At 34.7% G+C, this 22653-nt stretch overlaps 1 protein-coding gene across 2 annotated transcripts in view; it reads left to right on the plus strand.

The window, feature by feature from the left end:
* The window catches only part of NCKAP1 (NCK associated protein 1), a 118902-nt gene that overhangs the window by 84534 nt on the left and 11715 nt on the right, over window positions 1-22653 (plus strand). For both annotated transcript variants that reach the window (XM_036879382.2, XM_036879384.2), the window contains 3 exons: window positions 13768-13861; window positions 20091-20173; window positions 20617-20697. In XM_036879382.2, the coding sequence (XP_036735277.1) occupies window positions 13768-13861; window positions 20091-20173; window positions 20617-20697 (258 nt within the window). The remainder of the gene's footprint in view (window positions 1-13767; window positions 13862-20090; window positions 20174-20616; window positions 20698-22653) is intronic.

A 22653-nucleotide genomic window follows, 5' to 3' on the forward strand; every position in this document is an offset into this window, starting at 1 on the left:
AACAATTTCTGAAGAACAATTCAAGAATATGAGCAGCAAGTCTAGAGTGTTAATTACTTTATGTTGACATGAAAGTTCTCAGATGTAAATAAAATTAGTGAGCTAGCATCACCTTTTCAGTAGCATCTTTGTATAGTTCTAATTGAGAGATGAAAAAACTAAAAAAGCCGGCAGAGGTAAGTTCACTTGCTTAAAGGAGTCTGAAATTCAGTTTTGACTTTTGGACAAGTCTTCATTCCGTTGTACCATGATGCTTTACTTTGAATGACCACATTCAAAATTCTAGCCAGTCATTTTTTTAAATTTGTAATTTGAATGTGTGACTTTACAGAGATTATAATACAAATATTAGGCTTACTTATATTTTCTTATGAAACATCCTTTACATTATGCTCTTTAAATGGGATAAAAAATGTCTTTAGAATACTTAGCATTTTAAATAAAGATGTAAAAAAGCTGAAGCAACACATTTTAAATTACCTTTTATTTAAAGCCTTTTAGAAATATCCCAGTGCTAAAGTGATTTATATTGAATAAATCTGTGTATTTAATAGCTATCTACTCTTTGAAAGAATTTGAATTTGGGCCACTAAAACTTTTGAACTTATGAACAGAATAGAAAAAACATGTTTTGAAACACGCCTTTCTCTTTGTGAAATTTTTTGGTGGTTACTTGTATTTTTAATTTATCAAATAAATTTGACTTTGCATTTTAAATTTATTAAGAATATGGTACGTAGCACTGATAAAGAACATGGCATTTCTGATGTAGCACCAAGAGGTCTAAATGTAATAATCTTGATTTACTGAAAATTGAACAAATATTTGGATAGGCCGATGTCTGCAAGGCAAATAATATTTTGTTGTGTGAGTAACAGATGACAGGAGTCAGCATGACTGAAAGGAAAAGCGTTATTACTCAGTGGTTAAGAACTCAAGTGTTTAAGTCAGGTTGTCCTGAATTTCAGTCCTATCATTTACGAGCTTTGGCTTTGGGCAAAGTTTAAGCTCACTAAGCTTTTACTTTGAGAGAAGTATATGAGGTAATAATACATGTCAGATGCTTCGTACTCAGCACCATGCCGGACAAACAATAAGTTCTGAGTAAATATTATTTGGTGTTCATAATGTCTTTATTCTCTCATTGTTCTTTTTTAAAAGAATGTTCTGTAAGTCTTATATAAAAGTCAAGTTTTAGATACTTTATAAATGAGGGTTTTAAATATACAAACTTTATATAGTTTTAAAAATACAAATGTTGAAAGTTAGTTTTGGTTCTTTATAACCAATGTCATTCTTATTATTAGACTCATTCCCCTGTAAGTACATGATCTCTTTTCTATACACTGTTCTCAAGTAACAAATATTTCATTTTCAGTTTACTTTCTTGTGTTCCTTTGAGATGGAGATAATAAAAGAATTATGGCCCAGTAATTGTGTTTTTGCCAACTATTTTTTATTTTTATTTATTTATTTTTTATTAGGGTATCATTGATATACAGTTACATGTGCAACATTGTAGTTGCTACATTCCCCCATTATCAAGTCCCCACCACATACCCCATTACAGTCCCTGTCCATCAGCACAGTAAGATGCTATAGAGTCACTACTTGTCTTCTCTGTGCTGTACTGCCATTCCCATGCCCCCCCACATTATGTGTGATCATCGTAATGACCCTTACTTCCCTTCTCCCTCCCTTCTAACCCACCCTTCCCAGTCCCTTTCCCTTTGGTACCTGTTAGTCCATTCTTGGGTTCTGTGATTCTGCTGCTGTTTTGTTCCTTCAGTTTTCCTTTGTTCTTATGCTCCACATATGAGTGAAATCATTTGGTACTTGTCTATCTCCACTTGGCTTATTTCACTGAGCATACCCTCTAGCTCCATCCATTTTGTTGCAAATGGTAGGATTTGTTTTCTTCTTATGGCTGAATAATATTCCATTATGTGTATGTCCCACCTCTTCTTTATCCAGTGATCTACTGATGGACACTTAGGTTGCTTCCATACGTTGGCTATTGTAAATAGTGCTGCGATAAACATAGGGATGCATATATCTTTTTGAATCTGTGATCTGTTTTCTTAGGGTAAATTCCTAGGAGTGGAATTCCTGGGTCAAATGGTATTTCTGTTTTTAGTTTTTTGAGGAACCTCCATACTGCTTTCCACAATGGTTAAACTCATTTACATTCCCACCAGCAGTGTAGGACGGTTCCCCTTTCTCCACATCCTCACCAGCATTTGTCTTATTTGTCTTTTGGATGTTGGCCATCCTAACTGGTGTGAGGTGCTATCTCATTGTGGTTTTAATTTGCATTCCTCTGATGATTAGTGATGTGGAGCATCTTTTCATGTATGGCCATCTGAATTTTTTCTTTGGAGAAGTGTCTGTTCAGATCCTCTACCCATTCTTTAATTGGATTATTTGCTTTTTCGTTGTTGAGGTGCGTGAGTTCTTTATGTATTTTGGATGTCAACACCTTATCGGGTATATCATTTATGAATATATTCTCCCATACTGTAGGATGCCCTTTTGTTCTGCTGATGGTGTCCTTTGCTGTACAGAAGCTTTTTACTTTGATATGGTTCCATGTGTTCATTTTTGCTTTTGTTTACCTTGTCTGGGGAGATATGCTAGTGAAAAAGTTGCTCATGTTTATATTCAAGAGAGTTTTGCCTATGTTTTCTTCTAAGAGTTTTATGGTTTCATGACTTATATTCAGGTCTTTGATCCATTTTGAGTTTACTTTTGTGTATAGAGTTAGACAGTAATCCAATTTCATTCTCTTACATGTAGCTGCCCAGTTTTGCCAACACCAATTGTTGAAGAGGCTGTCATTTCCCCATTGTATATCCATGGCTCCTTTATAGTATAGTAATTGACCATATATGCTTGGGTATATATCTGGACTCTCTAGTCTGTTCCATAGGTCTATGGGTCTGTTCTTGTGCCAGTACCAAAGTGTCTTGATTACTGTGGCTTTGTAGTAGAGCTTGAAGTTGGGGAGTGAGATCCCCCCCATTTTATTCTTCCTTCTCAGGATTGCTTTGGCTGTTCAGGGTCTTTTTTGGTTCCATATGAATTTTAGAACTATTTGTTCCAGTTCATTGAAGAATGCTGTCAGTATTCTGATCGGGATTGCATTGAATCTGTAGATTGCTTTAGGCAGGATGACCATTTTGACAATATTAATTCTTCCACCCAAGAGCATGGGATGAATTTCCATTTATTAGTGTCCCCTTTAATTTCTCTCAAGTTGTCTTCTACTTCTCAGGATAAAGGTCTTTCATTTCTTTGGTTAGGTTTATTCCTAGGTATTTTATTCTTTTTGATGCAATTGTGAATGGAATTGTTTTCCTGATTTCTCTTTCCGCTAGTTCATTTTTAGTGTATAGGAATCCAACTGATTTCTGTGTATTCATTTTGTATCCTGCAACTTTGCTGAATTCAGATATTCGTTCTAGTAATTTTGGAGTGGATTCTTTCAGGTTTTTTATGTACAATATCATGTCATCTGCAAACTGTGACAGTTTAACTTCTTCCTTACCAATCAGGATGCCTTTTATTACTTTGTTTTGTCCGATTGCCGTGGCTAGGACCTCCAGTACTATGTTGAATAAAAGCAGGGAGAGTGGGCATCCTTGTCTTCTTCCTGATCTTAGGGGAAAAGCTTTCAGCTTTTCACTGTTAACTATGGTGTTGGCTGTGGGTTTGTCATATATGGGCTTTATTATGTTGAAGTACTTGCCGTCTGTACCCATTTTGTTGAGAGTTTTTATCATGAATGTATGTTGAATTTTGTCAAATGCTTTTTCAGCATCTATGGAGATGATCATGTGATTTTTGTCCTTTTTATTGATCTAGTGGATGATATTGATGAATTTTTTAATGTTGGGCCATCCTTGCATCCCGGGATGAATCCCACTTGATCATGATGTATGATCCTCTTGAAGTATTTTTGAATTCTGTTTGCTAATATTTTGTTGAGTATTTTTGCATCTATGTTCATCAGGGATATTGGTCTGTAGTCTTTTTTTGTGATGTCTTTGCCTGGTTTTGGTATTAGAGTGATGTTGGCTTCATAGAATGAGTTTGGAATTAGTTCCTCCCTTTCTTTTTTTGGAAAACTTTAAGCAGAATGGGTACTATGTCTTCTCTAAATGTCTGATAAAATGCAGCAGTGAAGCCATCTGGTCCGGCAGTTTTGTTCTTGGGTATTTTTTCATTACCAATCCAATTTCCATGTTGGTAATTGGTCTGTTCAAATCTTCTGTTTCTTCCTGGGTCAGTCTTGGAAGGTTGTATTTTTCTAGAAATTTGTCCATTTCTTCTAGGTTATCCAGTTTGTTAGCATATAATTTTTCATAGTATTCTCTAATAATTCTTTGTATTTCTGTAGTGTCCATAGTGATTTTCCTTTCTCATTTCTGATTCTGTTTATGTGTGTAGATTCTCTTTTTTTCTTGATAAATCTGGCTAGAGGTTTATATATTTTATTTTCTCAAAGAACCAGCTCTTCGTTTTATTGATTTTTTTCTGTTGTTTTATTCTTCTCAATTTTATTAATTTATTCTCTGATCTTTATTGTGTCCCTCCTTCTACTGACTTTGGCCCTCATATGTTTTTCCAGTTCCAATAATTGTAAATTTAGACTGCTCATGTGGGATTGTTCTTCCCTCTTTAAGTAGGCCTGGATTGCTATATACTTTCCTCTTAGAACTGCCTTTGCTGTATCCCACAGAAGTTGGGGTGTTGCGCTGTTGTTTTCATTTGTCTTCATATATTGCTTGATCTCTGTTTTAATTTGGTCATTGATTTATTGATTATTTAGGAGCATGTTGTTAATCCTCCATGTGTTCGTGAACCTTTTTGTTTTCTTTGTGCAGTTTTTTCTAGTTTCATACCTTTGTGATCTGAGAAGTTGGTTGGTACAATTTCAATTTTTTTTTTGAATTTACTGAGGCTCTTTTTGTGGTCTAGTATTTAGTCTATTCTGGAAAATGTTCCATGTGTACTTGAGAAGATTGTGTATTCAGCTGCTTTTCGGTGGAGTGTTCTGTAGGTGTCTGTTAGGTCCATCTGCTCTAATGTGTTGTTCAGTGCCGCTGTCTTGTCACCTACTTTCTGTCTGGTTGATCTGTGCTTTGGAGTGAGTGGTGTGTTGAAGTCTCCTAAAATGAAAGCATTTCATTTTGTTTCCCCCTTTAATTGTGTTAGTATTTGTTTCACATATATAGGTGCTCCTGTGTTGGGTGCACAGATGTTTATAATGGTTATATCCCCTTATTGGACTGACCCCTTTATCATTATGTAATGTCCTTCTTTGTCTCTTGTTACTTTCTTTGTTTTGAAGTTTTATCTGATACAAATACTGCAACACTTGCTTTTTTCTCCCTATTGTTTGCAGGAAATATCTTTTTCCATCCCTTCACTTTTAATCTGTGTATGTCTTTGGGTTTGAAATGCGTCTCTTGTAGGCAAACATGTAGATGAGTCTTGCTTTGTTATTCATTCTAACTGTCTTTTGTTTGGTGCATTCAGTCCATTTACATTTAGGGTGATTATCGATAGGCATGTACTTATTACCATTGCAGGCTTTGGATTCATGGCTATCAAAGGTTTAAGGGCAGCTTCTTTACTATCTAGTGGTCTTAACTCACTTATTATGGTAGTAAAAACACAGTCTGATGATTCTTTTTCTCTCCCTTCTTTTTCTTCTTCCTCCACTCTTTATATGTTATGTATCGTATTCTGTTCTTTTTGTGTATCCCTTGGCTGAGTTTGTGGATAGCTGATTTAATTTTGCATTTGGTTACTATTTAGTTTGTCTACTTCCTTTGCTGTTGTTTTATTTTGTCTGGTGACAGCTATTTAGTATTAGCCACACTTCTATCTAGAGCAGTCCCTTTAAAATACACTGTAGAGATGGTTTGTGGGAGGTAAATTCCCTCAAATTTTGCTTATGTGGTAATTGTTTAATCTCTCCTTCAAATTTAAATGATAAACTTGATGGGTAGAATTTTCTTGCTTCGAGGCCCTTCTATTTCATTACATTGAATATATCATGACATTCCCTTCTGGCCTTTAAGGTTTTTGTTGAGAAGTCTGGTGATAGCCTGATGGGTTTTCCTTTGTAGGTGATCTTTTTTCTCTATCTGGCTGCTTTTAATACTCTGTCCTTGTCTTTGATCTTTGCCATTTTAATTATTATATGTCTTGGTGTTGTCCTCCTTGGGTCCCTTGTGTTGGGAGATCTGTGGACTTTTATGGCCTGAGAGACTATTTCCTCTCTCATATTGGGGAAATTTTCAGCAATTATTTCTTCAAAGACACTTTTATCCCTTTTTCTCTCTTCTTCTTCTTCTGGTGCCCCTATATTGCAAATATTGTTCCTTTTGGATTGGTCACTCAGTTGTCTCAATATTCTTTCATTCCCAGGAATCCTTTTTTCTCTCTCTGCCTCAGCTTCTCTGTATTCCTGTTCTCTGATTTCTATTCCATTAACTGTCTCCTCTATCTCACCTAACCTGCTTTTAAATCCCTTAATTGTTTTATTTCAGTTATCTCCCTCCTGAATTCGTCCCTTTGCTCTTGAATACTTTTCTGTAGCTCCATTAGTATGCTTATGACTTTTATTTTGAATTCTTTTTCAGGAAGATTGGTGATTCCAGTCCCACCGAACCCTCTCTCTGGTGTTTGAGGGATTTTTGGATCGAACAGGGTTCTTCTTCCTTTTCCTGGAGTGATGGGAGTGGTTGCTGGCTAGTGTCACAGGTGTCAGCTGTGAAGACAAAGTCTTCCTGCTTGCTGGTCACCATGCCTGTCTCCGGTGTCTGTGCTGGTTTACCCCATGTAGGGAGTGGCCTCTGGGTTAATCCCCTAAACTCCCATGGTAGGGTGGCCGTTGGGATGGCCTAGGGTAATGGCAGGGGTTGCAGGAGAACGGCGCAGTTTCTGCTGTGAGAACAAAGTCCTTTCGTGCCTTCTGGTCTCAGCACCTGTCTCCACTGTCTGTGCCAGTTAACCGCATGCAGGGAGAAGCCTCTGGGTCTGGCCCAGTTAGGCACGCATAGGAAGAAGACTGTGCGTTAAGTTGTGTAGTTGCTGTAGGCTGGGCTTCCCGCAGCTGGTCTGTAGCCATGGTGGGGACAGCTGGTTTCCATGCAGGTGCTGGTGGGGAGGAAGGAGTGGGAGGTGGCTGTCTATCGCCATGAGGGGCCTCAGGGCTGCATTGCTAACCAGGGGGATAAGGCGCGTGAAGCTCCTGGGCTGAGTATGCCAGGACGATTATGTCCACCTGTTCCTTCTAAACCCTTGCCCCGTTAGCAGCCTTCTGACTCTTGAGAAGTGTTTCAAAGTGCCTGCTCTACTTTTTTCCCAGGTCAGCAGGCTGTGGGAACCTGTTCACAGTCTCTTAGTCTCTGACTTTGGTTTTCAGCCCTTGTAATCTCCAGAGCACCATGTAATGTGGATCTGTGCTCCCAGGGCAGAATTCTAGGGCTGGGTATTTAGCAGTCCTGTGTTTCCACTTCCTCCCCACTCTGATTCTTTTCCTTCCACTGGTAGGGTGGGGTTGGGGGAGTGCTCGGGTTACGGCTTTTTACTTTACCCACTTCCGTGAGATGTTGATTTCTCCCAAATGTAGACTGGCTGGTGTACCATTACTTCTGGTCACTCTTTTAGGAATAGTTGTATTTGCTGTATTTTCAAAATATGTATAGTTCTGTGAGGAGATTTCCACCACACTACTCACACTGCCATCTTTTCTCTGCCCTTCCCCAACTGTTTTTTATTTCAGACTAAATGTATAGGTACTTAAAGGATTGTTAGTGTTTTTAGTGCTTCTTTGCCATTTAATGTGGGTGTTGAGTATTTTGATGTAGTAATAAATATTGGCCTATTTGGATTTCTCTGTATTAATGTCTGTCTGTGAGTCCTTTACAGTACTCATCTGAGGATAAACTTTATCTAGAGATTTGATTAGTGAGCATATACTTGCCTACTCCTGATAATGTTGTACTTGCTAATATAGTTTAGACAGCATTAGCCTTTTTTGGTATCTGTACCATACTATTCAGAGTCAATGTACAATCAGATAAGTTTTCGTTTATTTTTCCCCCACTTACACTGACCTTGAACCTTAGCTCTCCAAATCTTTATTTTGTACAGTTGTTTTTTTTTTTTCAGACCCAAGTGTTGCTTTTAAAAATTGATCTCATTAGATACTGTGCATCTTTTCCTGATTTTTTTTTAGTTCCAATTTTGTCATAATCTTTTAGTAATCGTTTTGTACACTCAACTAACTGTCTTAGCTGTTAATACTTAACTGTCCTTAAGTATTAATGTTAATCAGATACATTCTTGGTCTTGAAAAGAAATGGAAGGAGCTTATGTTTTAACATTAACTCTCTTATATCTTGTGGTGACTGTATTTTCTTTCTGAGATCTTGTTGCAATTTAAAAGTGATGTGATAAGAATAAATGATGTTGACTTCTTTGTTAATGCTGTTGAATTTTCTGACTCTAGAGTATTGTTTCTTGGTTGAATTCTTTTTCAAATATTTGATAATATTAAAACTGCATCAAAAGCCTAGATAAGAAACTTTTTGTGTAAGAGCTTAGATTCATTGTCTCTGATGAATACATGGATATGAATTAGCTTGGGTTTCTTATTATATGTTATTGTGCTCCAAAACCAAGATGGTTCAGGATACTAAAACTTTTTTCTCTGAAACTTTTGATTTTATCATTTTAGAAATCTTACATGATTCTTCTTACTTGATGTGACTTTTCATTTTAGCATCATAAAAACTTGGATATTTTATTAATGATTTATTGTTAGTTGTAGGAACACTTTATAAAAACCATATGATTATGTTTTAGTCTTTAGGGGCTTTCTGTTTTTACTTTTTGCTTCTCAAGTAGTAAATCCCAATTTGATTAAACATTTTTCAAAAGTCTTCTTCATGTGGTCAACCATAAATATGAAAGCTTTACATTTGTAGCATTGAGCCTTCATCATTTAGGTTTCTTCAAAACAAAGCTAGTCCTAAGGATTCAGTTTTCTGGGTTTCCACAGTGCTTGACAACAATTTTCTTAGATATCCTTCTTAACAACCCCAAGATGTAATCTTGATTTCTCTGGATTCAGCTACTTGTGTATTATTAACAACTGGAGAAGGTGTTATTCATGATTTTGTATTCTCAGCCTCTGTGCACTGAGGCATAGTTTAATGTGTATTCTTGTATTTTATTACATAAGAAATGTAATATATTATTTCATATAAACAAGTTCAGTATGTTGTATATTATTCTATGTCATTGAGATAAATCTCCAAAAGTACTTAGTCTGTTGGTGATGATTCTAATTTTTTTTGTAGTTTGTGTGCCATAAAATTGCTTTCCTTGGAATAACCTAATTTATGAAATTACAGAGTCAAAATAACATAGATTTTTGCTTCCAGTATTAGACTAGGTTATTTAGAGCACCTTTTCTCTTAATGAAAACTTGAAAAACTGGAGAGACATATGAAGAAACAGAATCTTTTAAAGATGAGCTAAAAAGATAGGTATTTCTAAGCTAAAAGCAAGGAGAGTGTGGGAGCTCAGACACATAAGCCTAACTGGAAGCCCCTTTTGACCTGAGGACATTTGCTGTTCCAGCAATAACATTTATGAAATTAAGGTGTAAGTTTTGGTGGCCTTGTTGAGCAAAGGGGTCAATAATAAAAACCCAAAGCTTGCCCAAAGTGGGGAGTGGGAAGTCTGCCTACATTCCTTTCCACCTTTACATAGACACCCCAAAGGGTTCTTATACCACCATGGTATCAGTGAAGTAGAAATGATTCACCCTACCCCAGGATTTGTAACCCTGTTTGTGCTCCAAGGAGTCTATTGTCTTGAACCTGATTAAGGGGTCCTAGATTATTAGTAGGGTCCCAAGGTGCATGGCAGAAGCTAACAAAAATCCTCTTTGGAGAAAGGTGTCTTCATTCTAGGCTTCAAGTGAATCCTTCAAATAATTTGTCTAACACTGACCTCCAGCTAGATAGGGAAGTCTATTGGAAATCAGTGGAGGGTGTAGGTAGGTCAGTACATCTGGTTGGCTGTCTTAGGCCCTTCTCTCCCCTTCTCTCTTCTGCCACCTTCTGTTTTGGTGTTCCTGAATTTAGTCCTCCTTGTTGGTCTTCTTAAGATGGTGAGAAGTTAGGTGTGTAACAACACCTGACAACTCCCCAGCCCTACAGACATGTAAAAACTTCTGTTTTCAATCTTAGTCTTTCGTTTCCATTACACTGCTACGGTTTCTGAGCCCTGCTTGGATCTTGAGGCATGTATTAGCTTGCCTACTACATTATATCTCTCCTACAGGAGCTTGCTGATAATTTCCCATCTCTACTTATTCTTTGCTCTGCTTTACATCTTCTAGAAATTTGTTCACATCTCTCATTTGGTCTTGTTTCAACTATTTTCTTTGTTATTGTAGGTTTATGCCTTTCTTTTCTTTTCTCAAAAGTTAGTGGGTTTCTGGAAGCAGAGTTTTAGACATATGTATAGAATTCTCTACATTTAACTAGAACTTCAACATAGTTTATATACTTACTTGAGCATTTCTATAGGAATGATTTTTTTTAAGTGGATCAGATTCCTTCTGATACTGCCAAATATCTCTCTGAAGAAATTGTAGCTCATACTCCATGCATTAGAGCGTGATGATGCCTCTAATAGCATTTTAGTCTTTTTGAAATTAGGGCATAAAATTTTGTGTGTGTAATTATATATTTTTAAGATTATTCTATAACTTCTTAGGTTTTATTTTTCTCTATTTCATTTTTTATATTTAATCTAAAATTAACATAAACTAATTATTATGTGGCTGCATCTTTTTATCTTAACGAAGCCTTTAATTGTTTTAATTCTTGTTTTACCTTGAGAACTTTTTTGTTTCAAAGAGTAAATTTGTGTGCCAAGACAGAAAGAAGTGCTTCATTGTATTTAATGGTTGTGAATAAAATTGTGTGTCAGACATAGTCAACACTTCTGCAGTGTTCTTATGGTAAAAAGTGGTACATTACTTTCTGAGGAAGAAAACAACCAGTCTTCTGTCCTTATCGAATTCTTGAGGTGTTTCATTTGGAGTTGTGCCCATTGCGTCAATTTCTCTTTCCAATACTGCCAAAAGAATTGTTTTGGTATTTTACATATCAGTTCTTCTACTTCTTCACAGGGTCCTATTAGGTTTTTTTCAAGTGAAATAGGAAATTTAAATACTAAATGTGCTAAGAATTCAACAGTTTCTTTTTAACAGAAAACCAAACTTTTTAGTACTCTTGATGTTTTACTTAATGTTTTTAGCTTATTCTGAACCATTTAATCAGTAATTCCTGTTATTTCCACTTTTCATTCCATTCACCAGTGATACTCATCACTGCTTTATGTATGTAGAGGGCTCTCTGTTTCAGGATGCAATTGAAGGAGAAAAGGAAAAATGTAAATATATAAACTTACTTTCAAAAGGAGACATTGTTAACTTTTTTTTTCAAAGAGTAATGTACAAACACCTGCTTTAGTGTCACAGCTCCTGAAGTGTGGCCTTCAGCACCAACAGCACTTGGAACTTGTTTGAAACGAACAGTTTTCAGTCCTACCTCAGACCTGCTAAATGAGAACTTGAGGGTCTAGGACCCAGCAGTGTGTGTTTTCAGTAATAAGCCCTCCAGATCATTCTGATATACACTGAAGGTCGGAAACCATTTCCTTAGGGGTTCAGAGCATGAATTTTTAAATCAGACATACCTGAATTCATATTCCACTATTTTATATCTTTTTAACTTTAGGCAAGTTATCTAACCACTCTAAACCTTAGTTTCCTCAGTTGTAAAACTGGAATATCACCTCATTTGGATCAGGGTTATGGGATTGTTTGTAAATTGCCTAGTATAGGAGTTTGAAAGTGATTTCCATATTCTTACTATTAAATATATACTCTAATTTATTGATTCTAAAACATAGTTATTCTATATTAATATTTCAGAAATTGTATGTGTCAAAGTTAAATGATTAGAAAATACTGTGTCAGTTTAATTGGTACAGTTTTTTCTTAATGGCATATAAGATAACGGTGCATTTAATATTCATTGGTATCTAATTCACTGATATGTGACATTATATTCAAGGTACAGGACACTGTCAGGGTTGGGCATATAGTTTGAGTGTACATTGTTTGAATTATGTTTTAGACTGAGACAAGTAGTATATTAGCCCCAGAGAGAAGAGCAGCTTAATCAGAGACTATAGAAGTTGAATTTAGTGAATAAAGTAACTGGAGCTGAACATTTGATTGGAACAAAAAGAAATAATCTGAAGTACAGGCATATCTTGTTTTATTGTGCTTCACTTTATTACACTTCACAGATAGTGAGCTTTTTACAAACTGAAGGTTTGTGGCGTCAAGCAAGTCTTGTTGGCACCGTTTTTCCAACAGCAATTGCTCACTTTGTGTCCTTGTCATGTTTTGGTAATTTTTACAACATTTCAAACGTTTTTATTATTACATTTCTTATGGTGAAGTGTGATCAGTAATTATGGGTTACTGAAAGTTCAGATGATGGTTAGCATCTTTAGCAATAAAATATTTTTAAATTAAGGTATGTGTACTTTTTTTTATATAATATTATTTGCACTCTTAGTAGACTGCAGTATAGTGTAAACATAACTTTTATATGCACTGGGAAACCAAAAAATTCATTTGGCTTGCTTTATTGTGGTACTTACTTTATTGTGGTGGTCTGGAACTGAACCTGCAGTATCTCCAGGGTATGCCTGTCATATCAGGTAACCTAAACAAAATTCATACTAGTACAGGAAAAATGATGTTTACAGATTTTCTGCAGAGTGTTTCATGCCCCCCTTAAATCAGTTGTCATCAGCCTTGGGTTTGTAACAAATCCATTATGGCATTTTAAACAATATGCTTGCCACATCTTCACACAGGCCTACTGAATTGAAATACTCAGGGATGAAGCCTGGATATATGTTGCCCTGGATATTTTAAATACATATAGTCATTATCTCTGCCAGACTCAAATCAATTGTATTTATTTTAGTTATAATTTTTAAACTAAATTACTTTTCTAATATTCTTCTTAAGAAAAACATTCTTTAATGAGTTATACTTTCTTGAGTATACCCTTCATTCCCTACCCATATTTATATCCCTTCCTTCTTTTCTCTTCATTTTTCTCAGTGGTCCCTGAAAAAGTAGATAGTTGTTACTTCCATTTTATAAATTTTTGCTGGGAAACATGGCTGTATTATAATTCCCATGAAGTGCTATCATATCTGGACAAGTATTCCCCTTCCAATTGCATATATCCAGTGATGAACTCTAAGCTGTCTTTGGCCAACTTCAACTTTAGCAAGTTCTTTTGGTTTTTGTTGGAATTTATTGCTTTCTATATCCACTTCAGTGTCTGTTTTTTATTATCGATGCTGTCTATATCTAGCATAAGGTAATCCTTTATCTTACTATTTATCTTTATTGCTTTTTCCTGAATTCCTCCCTTCTTGAGTTTGTAAACTGAAAAAGGCACTAATCCTATGTAAATAATTTTAAGACTCTTCAATTAAAATAACAAAAATATGTAGCATAGAGCATCTGGATTTTATGAGTTGTTTCCTACTTGACAGATTGTAATTTTCAAGCATGCTCTTATCTCATTAACACAAGGATGTCCTTGCCTGACTTAAGATCTTTCTCTTTTTTAGAAACTTGTGGTGGAGAATGTTGATGTGCTCACGCAAATGAGGACCAGCTTTGACAAACCAGACCAGATGGCTGCACTCTTTAAAAGATTATCATGTGGGTAGCTCATGATACTTTTTATAAGCCTTAAGAAGACTTGATATTCAGTAGTTAGCTTTTGCTCAAATTTTGTAAAAATAAATAGTAAGCTGTGAAAAGTAGTTTAGGAAGAGGACTAGAAAATTTTTGCATACAAAGGATCTTTTAAACATAAATATATGGCTTATCTGTTTCACACTTTTTAAAAAACATATTCTTAGTACCATCTGTCAACTATTTCACGACTATTATCATTATCAGTTCATGAACACATTAAATTTAGTACAATATGCTATTAGATTAAAGGAGAATTAACTTTTGAGTCTGTAACTTAATAAAAATCAGTTTTAGGTATTATTTACTTATGAGTTGCACACATTTAAGTGAACAGTGTGATGGGTTTTGAGAAATGTGTATATCCATGTAACCGTTACCATAATCAAGATAAAGAGCAGTTTCATGACCTCAGAAAGTTCTCTTATGTCCCTGTGTCAGTTTCTCACCCCAAGTCACCAAACCTAGATAAATAATCTGATGTCTATCACTACAGAATTTGCCTGTTCTAGAACTTTATATAAATGGAATCACAGTGTGTACTCTTTTGTGTCTGACTTCTATCAGTTAGCGTGCTTTTAAGATTGACCCATACGTGTTAAGTGAATCAGTAATTTGTTCCTTCTTATTGCCAGCTAGTTTTCGTTGCATGCCTGAGCCTACAACTTAAAAACATTTTTTAATGTCTTCTTGACACTGATCTTTTTTGTAGAAGGTATATTCTGAAATTAGAGTGAGTCTTAAATATTTATTAAAGTATTTTTAGCCAGGTAAATATTTTAGATGCACTTGAATTAATTTTATTTTCATTTGCTTTTTGTACTTGAACTCAAATTTATAATTAAAAATTATTTTATTTTAAAGTTATACTTCTTATTGATTCATTTAAATCCTTCCTAACAGTAAAATCCCAAATAAAGCAGTCTTCATATTTGGGAAAACCAGAGAAAGAGTTTATTTTCCCAAATAAATAATCCTGAAGAAAATTAAAGCCATGCATATATTTTACATATTTCCCCTTTGGTGTTTTCTCTTTGTAGCTATATCAAATTCTAGAAAACTAAAATAATTTAGAGAATCAATTTATTAGTCTATCTTATCCAGCTTTAAAAATACAAATTTATTTCAAAACATTAATATAAAAGTAAACTACAGTACAGTTTGCTTTAAAGAACAGCTCAATGGCATTGCCAGCATCATAAAGGGAAAGCAATGAGGGAGTCCTTTGGGGTGATGAAACTGTTCATCAGCATGGTGATGGTGATAACATGAATCTGCACATGTATGGTGATAGTGATAACATGAATCTGCATGTGTTAAAATTGTTTTCCTACAGCTGCAAACCAACAAGGAAAAAAAGGCCAAGTTTACTATATGGTGCTTTAAAAATGAAGGTAAAAAAATGAAAAATGAAAGATTGGCTTGGTAGCATTATAGGGAGGAGGAGTGTGAATAAATACTTAGTAGGAAATCATTTTTTAAGTCTCTACTGGATCTCATTATTTTACTATATGCTTATGTTTTCTGGTCCTTTTTCCTTTATTTTTATTGTTTTTTCATGCTTCTGCCATTTTTTAATACTCATTTGACTGACCGCCTATCCATAACCCAACTTGCCCTCCTACTAATAAGTAACGTTTTGACTGTATCATCTGGTTAGAAGCAACTAATCCACTTCAGTGTTCAATGCCTGTTTACTTCAGCTCTCCTATTTGTGGAATTGAAGCAAAACGTTAAAATTCCTAACATAATTTGCAAGTTTTCAAAATAAAACCATAAGTTCTTTATCTAGATTCTATTTACTTGAACATTGTATATAATTATCATTCACGGCTTGTAGAATTGGCCAAAATAAAAATTGAATTGTTGAGTCACAATGATCCGTATATATCAAATTTGTCTTTAAAGAGAATTTATTAAATCTTTTTTTGTGATTTGGAAAAAGATCTGCTTGAGAGTGGCTTATTTAGGGGAATAGAGAAAGCTGCTCTTTCAGTTGAACTGTTTTCCAGAATACTCTTTTTGGTCTCTGATTCATGCCATTGTGCTTCCTTAACCCTATATCCAGAAGTTGATGTACTTTTGTAGTAGTATGATTTTCAGTCAACAAACACATTCTTCTAAATACTCTTACAAAGAAAAAGCAGTATGATTTATTAAAAGTGGCTCTAAATCAGGAGGCAATCTGGAATTAATTTTCAGTTTTGGAACTTAACTATGTGACTGAGCAAATCTAATAATGTCCCTATTCCTTACTTTCTGTTCTCTGACACTGTTTTAGGGTTAAGTTTATCACTTCACTGGCTTCCTTATTCCAGACTTTCTTTTTTAGTTTCCCTGTAGTAATTTTTCCTTTTTAAAACTCATTCCATTCACTTTTACCCTGACCGTGCCACCATCTATAAACCTATAAGTTGCCTCCAAAGACCTTTACTTCAGCAGTACTTTGGATATTATTATTACCTAAAACTGTTGTACCAGTAAAATCTTGAATTTGACACTCAGACTCTCAGACTATAGGCATGGCATCCAGCTCTCCCATTTCGTTGCTCCTGTTACTTTTTGCTCATAGAAACTTTGATGTCTCTAATTTTCCAATCAGTTTCTTCTTGCCTTTACTTCCTTAGCCATTCTGAACTAAGTAAAATTTTGTTAGTTACTTTAGTTGCATTTTTCTCTCTGCTGTTACATCCTTGACTTTCTGCTACATTCATCATCCCACACAATTTCCCTGATTCTGGAGAAGCCTCTTGCTCCTTGAAGCCAGGCACTGCTTGTGAAATAACACTTCTCAAGTCTATAACTTACCTCTTGCTCATCCCACCCTCTTCACATTGCTAAGCTTTTTGACTAGCTTACATTCACTGTTTCATTGTCTCAGTTCTCTACTCTCAGTATAATGTAATATGGCTACTTTCCTGAAACCTCTCGGAAACAAGTCATAGTGACTACCCATTTGCAAAATCTGGTCCTCTTTCCCTTCTTTTGTTTTACTTGATTTCTCTATAGTGTTTATCTCTTTTATCCTGCTTTTCATTGAAACTTTATTCTCTTCATTTGTTGGTTTTTATCACTACCTTTTTTTAGTATTGTTCTGTAATGCTACTGGGAAAACTTATCCAGTCTTATTTATCAGTGAGTCTTAAATATTCATTCCAGCCTTGACTTCTCCTTATGAGCTCCAGGAGTTTAATACCAAGTGTTCGTTTGACCCAGGGCTTCTCAAACTGTGGTCTGTGGACTAGAAACAACAAGCAACACCACCACATTGGAGTCTGTTAAGAATGTAAATTATTGGGTCCCACCCCAGACCAACTGAATCAAACTAAAGTTTGAGAAACATTGTTAGAAATCTTCAGCTATATTTAACCCACAGATATTTCACAACATTTCTAGAATGGGAAGGATCATCCCCTCATGAGTGGTGCAAATGGATAGGGAGGAAAAAAAAGCCTGATATTCTTTCTTTATTAACCATTTTATTACCTCCCATGCCATCCACTCAGTGAGTTGCACAAGGAAACTTGGGTATTGTCCCTGATTTTTCCTATAATCACATTCCACATCCAACAGATGTATCTTGCAGATGAGAGTTTGAAAATTGATGGGTCACATTTGACCCAAAGACTGTCTTTGACCCTATACTACATTAAATTAAAATAATGTTTTTTGCTTATTATTTTTAAAATGGGAGATTTCACATAAAAATCCAAACTTCTGCCTTCCCCCCAAATACTGAGCATCTCCCTACATGACAATGATAGGCTGGAGCTAAGTAGCATTTGCACCCTTAAATTTTTTCTTCATTCTCTCCCACTCATTAGTCTTATACCTAGTTTACTTCAATATTTTATGTTATCTGCTGTTGGTATGTGAGCTTGTAACTCCTACTACAGATCTTACCTTTTAAGTGTAATGCCCCAAATCTATTCCTTTCTATTCCTGTGGTTCTCTTTAAGGCTTTTTCACTGTTTCATGAACTACAGTCATGGCTTCCTAATGTATGTCCATTTTTCCCTTTCTAACCTATCTCCCACATAGAGGGTCATATTTATAATGATTTCTTTATGTATCATTCCTCATATTTCAGAAACCCAGAGCAACTCCCTCATTGCTTAAACTTGTGAGCATGGCATTGAAAAACCATTATTTGGGTTAATCTCATACCCAGCCATTCTTTCCCCCACTGCCTTCTCCTTGCCAGGTCTGAAACCCACATAGCCACTGCTCGAATATTATTAGTTCCTTGAGGTGTATCTTAGTCTGGGCTGCTACAACAAAATGCCACAGATTGGGTGTTTATAAACAACAGAAATTTATCTCTTACGGTTCTGGAGGGTAGAAATCTGAGCTGATAGTGCCGGCTTCATCATAAGGGCCCTCTTCGGGGTAGGGGCAGCTGACTTCTCGTTGTATTCTTACATGACCCAAAGACCAGAGATCTCACTGGAGCCTCTGTAAGACACTAACTGAATTCATGAGAATTCCATCCTTAAGGTGCTTGAGTGCCTTCCAAAGGCCCTATCTCCTAATACCATCAGCTGTAGAGGGCTTAGGATTTCAATATAGGAATTTTGTAGGGACACAAGCATTCAGACCTTAGCACAATGTTAATCGAAATCATGGGAGATGCGAGGAGGTGCCGGTGGTCAAATAGGTTTGGCAAATAATCTATTAAACAATAAGATAAGTAAGATTTCTTACTTTGAAATTTCTCAGAAATTTTAATGTATCATCGTTGTCGTACATACATATTCAAGAGAAGGTTAAAGGATATAATTTTTGCGAACTTATTTGATTAAATTCTGGGTAACATCCTTTGGATAATACATGATTATACCACACTACTTATTTTCTGATTATTCACCATATTCCCTGCTATTCCTTTTCTGTTTGTAATTTTGTTTTCTGAGCTGGAATACCCTTCTCTTTACTCCTCTGCCCTTCTTGGATGACATTTTCTCAGGGAAATCTTTCTTTTCACCTTTATTTCTTCTCTCCTTTTCTGGACAGTAACAATTTCCTGGTCTCATTTCTTGAATAACCATTCTATTTAGTATCTTCTGGTCTTCTACTAGTAAGTAGGAGATGTTCTACTGAGTGCTAGAGATAGATAAAAAGATTAATTATAAATTAATTTATGTTCCTGCTCTTGTGGAATTTATAACCTTATTTGTTCCTTACATCATTTTGTAATACTACTATTTTAATTCATCACATTTTGGCTTATATTGTGTCTTATTATGTGTTTTAATAAAAGATGTTTGTAGTAAAGGTTTAAAACCACACAGGAGGTAGAAACTCAAAAACAATTCTCTCCATTTTCACATCTCGAAGGTAACTACATTTAACAATTTTCTATATATGTTTCTAGAAATGTGTTGTATATACATATATATGTATGTGTGTAGCTTTTCTCTCACATAAATAGAATAATATTTTCTTAGTTTTTTTGACAGTCCATTTAGACTGTTATTAAGGTATAGCTCACTATTCTGTTTATATTTTTATTCTTATTACATAGTACAGTGCCTTGTTTATGGGGAATAAATCAGTAAATGTTTGTTGGCTTTTCAAAATATAAAGGTATTGATCCTTCCAGTCCTAATCTTCCTTGATTTTGTAAACCAAGTTTTAATATTGGATATATAATATTGAATATATAATAACTTTCAGAACAGTGTTCCCTAACCAAAGCGTAAGTGATCAAATCCACTCACAGTCTTCAGCAACCTGGTCTTGCACACAGTGTTGGTGATCTCAGTAGTCATTTTTGTTTTCTTGACTCCTAGACCTCAACAGCTTAAGAATTTAAATGTCTTTAAGTTCCAGGGCATTTGAGGATTTAACTCATATCCATTCTGATAAGCTTCTTCTTTCTCCCCTGGTCTCTCTCTCCTACCTCCTTAACTGTGCCATTTCTGAGGTGGCTACTTACATGACTATTTCAAGATTCTGCTGAACTATCTAAACCATTTTAAAGAAAAGAGTGTACTTAATTTGAAAAAACTATAATTTCCTTAATTTTAATATATCAGCTTTCAATACCTTTGCCCTTTTATTATTTGTCATAGTCAAATTGCTGTTAATTGTGCCTTTTTTTGTGGGGATTTTATGACTAAGAGTTTTTGCCAAGGTTAAGAAAGAATCCAATTCACATTCCTTTCTTCTCTTCCCCTTCTTTCAAATTCAGCTGTTGACAGTGTCTTGAAGAGGATGACAATAATTGGTGTAATTTTATCCTTCAGATCATTGGCACAAGAAGCGCTTAGAGATGTAAGAAACCATTATAAGCACGTATACTATATCCAAATAATCCTTGTTAATTTCCTGGAAATTAAGAGTTACTCTTTAAATTTACAATTGGTAGTGATATAATTAAGTCTAGTTTTCATAGTAATATATAATAAAGTATACAGAGATTAAGTTATTTAAACTAATTTTTGCTTTGGTATTGAAATCCAGGAGGTATAATTTGCCTGCATATTGCACCACTTTTTCAACTTTTCATTAAATAAAGCATTTCACATTTTGACTATATACTCAGTTTGGCATCAAATACATTGCCTTTCTCCATATCCAAATACTTTAGAAGGTCACGTGAAAATAGAAAAAGTAAAATTTTATGAAAACTATAAGAAATTGAAAGGCAATATTTCATAAAGTTAGGGGTCACCACTTAAAAATAATTCTACATTCTTATTTGTTGTCCTGCTTAGGTCTTATCCTACCACATTCCTTTTCTTGTAAGTTCAATTGAAGATTTCAAGGATCACATTCCAAGGGAAACGGATATGAAGGTAACAAAACTTCTACTTGGGTTTTAACAGTTTCTGAAATGAAATATTTAAGTTATGTATGAAATACAACTTAATAAATCCTAAGCTACTCTAAAGTTTCAATTTTAGAATGATCAGTTAACATACTTGCCTTTGAAAATGCATCTTTAAGGACTCAGCACCAAAATGCTTGTAGGTATTTTGAAAGTCAGTCATCCTTGATACCTATAGCAATGTATGATTGATACATGGGTTGATACTGATATTTTTTACTTTAAACTAATAGTTGTTTATATGTGGCCATACGCAGAATGAGAAAGATAAGCCAGCGAAATAACAACTGTTTTGTTTAAAATAAAAATAAATTCAGTTTTTAAAAATTGATGTTAAAAGTCTTACAAAAGGATGTAAATTGTAAGCTATAATTGAAAATTTTTTACTATCTCGTTTTTTAATAAATACTTTTTAATAAATATAAGACAGAGTTGGTAGCCTTGTAAATCATGTATGTATCATTGTTACATATCTAGTAAGTGACATATTGGGACACTCATATTTATGTTTCTAAGCTTTCATTCTTCTGGGAAAGATTATTTTCTTTCTCAAATTTTGAAAAGCACTGACTGAGAAAAGTTATGTCTAAACTTGTTTGTATGACACTGAAGTCTCTTAGATTGATGCCACTCACTTGTTGAAGCTTCCGTACATTGTTTCATCCTTCTCCCACACTCTTCACTTTCTTACTGTCACTCTCTTCATATTCCCTTTGAACTAACTATATCTTTGTGCATTCTCACATCTCTCTGTTTTGTCCTCTAATTTATTCTACCTGAAAATCCTGCCTTTTTCACTCCCTGCCCATTGAAATCCTGCCTATCTTTTAATACCTGGTTCAGTTGACATCTTATAAGAAATATTCCTTGATCCCCAAATGATAAAGTATTTCTTTTTTAGTGTTATCAGAGAACTTTTTGTTTTTTCATTGTGGAATTAAATACATTCTGTCTTATATCGTAGTTGCATTTTTCCACTTAAATTAAAATAGGTTGTAAATATTCTTAAGACCAAGACCTTGTTTTCTTTATTTTTATTTCAGAGTGCTTTACACAGAATAAATATTTGAGATCAATGATTGTCCTATGATTTTATGATTAAAAACTGTGTATGAATAGCACAAAATTATTAAGTAGAAATAATAGGAAAAAAAGTTAAGAAAACATTAAAGAAGTAGTCAGTCCTTGAGAAGACACTGGTGTGTAGATTATGAGAATACTATAATTCCTCAACTATATTAAGCAACCATCCAATTTTCTTAGTGCTTGACATAATTGTAGTTTTCAGCAAATTTTCAACAGAATTTTACTTTTGTAATCAGATATATATTTGTAATAGTTTTATTGAGATAAAACTAATGTACAGTAAATTTACTTTTTTTTTGTTTTTTTTCTTTGAGAGGGCATCTCTCATGTTTATTGATCAAATGGTTGTTAACAACAATAAAATTCTGTATAGGGAACTCAATGCACAATCATTAATCAACCCCAAGCCTGATTCTCAACAGTCTCCAATCTTCTGAAGCATAATGAACAAGTTCTTACATGGTGAACCAGTTCTTACATAGTGAATAAGTTCTTACATGGTGAACAGTGCAAGGGCAGTCATCACAGAAACTTTCGGTTTTGATCACGCATCATGAACTATGACCAATCAGGTCAAATATGATTATTCGTTTGATTTTTATACTTGATTTATATGTGAATCCCACATTTCTCTCTTATTATTATCATTATTATTATTTTTTTAAATAAAATGCTGAATTGGTAGGTAGACGCAAGATAAAGGTAGAAAACATAGTTTAGTGCTGTAAGAGGGCAAATGTAGATGATCAGGTGTGTGCCTATATAGAAGTATTAATCCAAGCTAGACAAGGGCAACAAAACATCCACAGATGCAGAAGATTTCTCTCAAAACAGGGGG

Source organism: Manis pentadactyla, chromosome 6, assembly GCF_030020395.1.
Source record: "Manis pentadactyla isolate mManPen7 chromosome 6, mManPen7.hap1, whole genome shotgun sequence".
Taxonomy (NCBI): Eukaryota; Metazoa; Chordata; class Mammalia; order Pholidota; family Manidae; genus Manis; species Manis pentadactyla.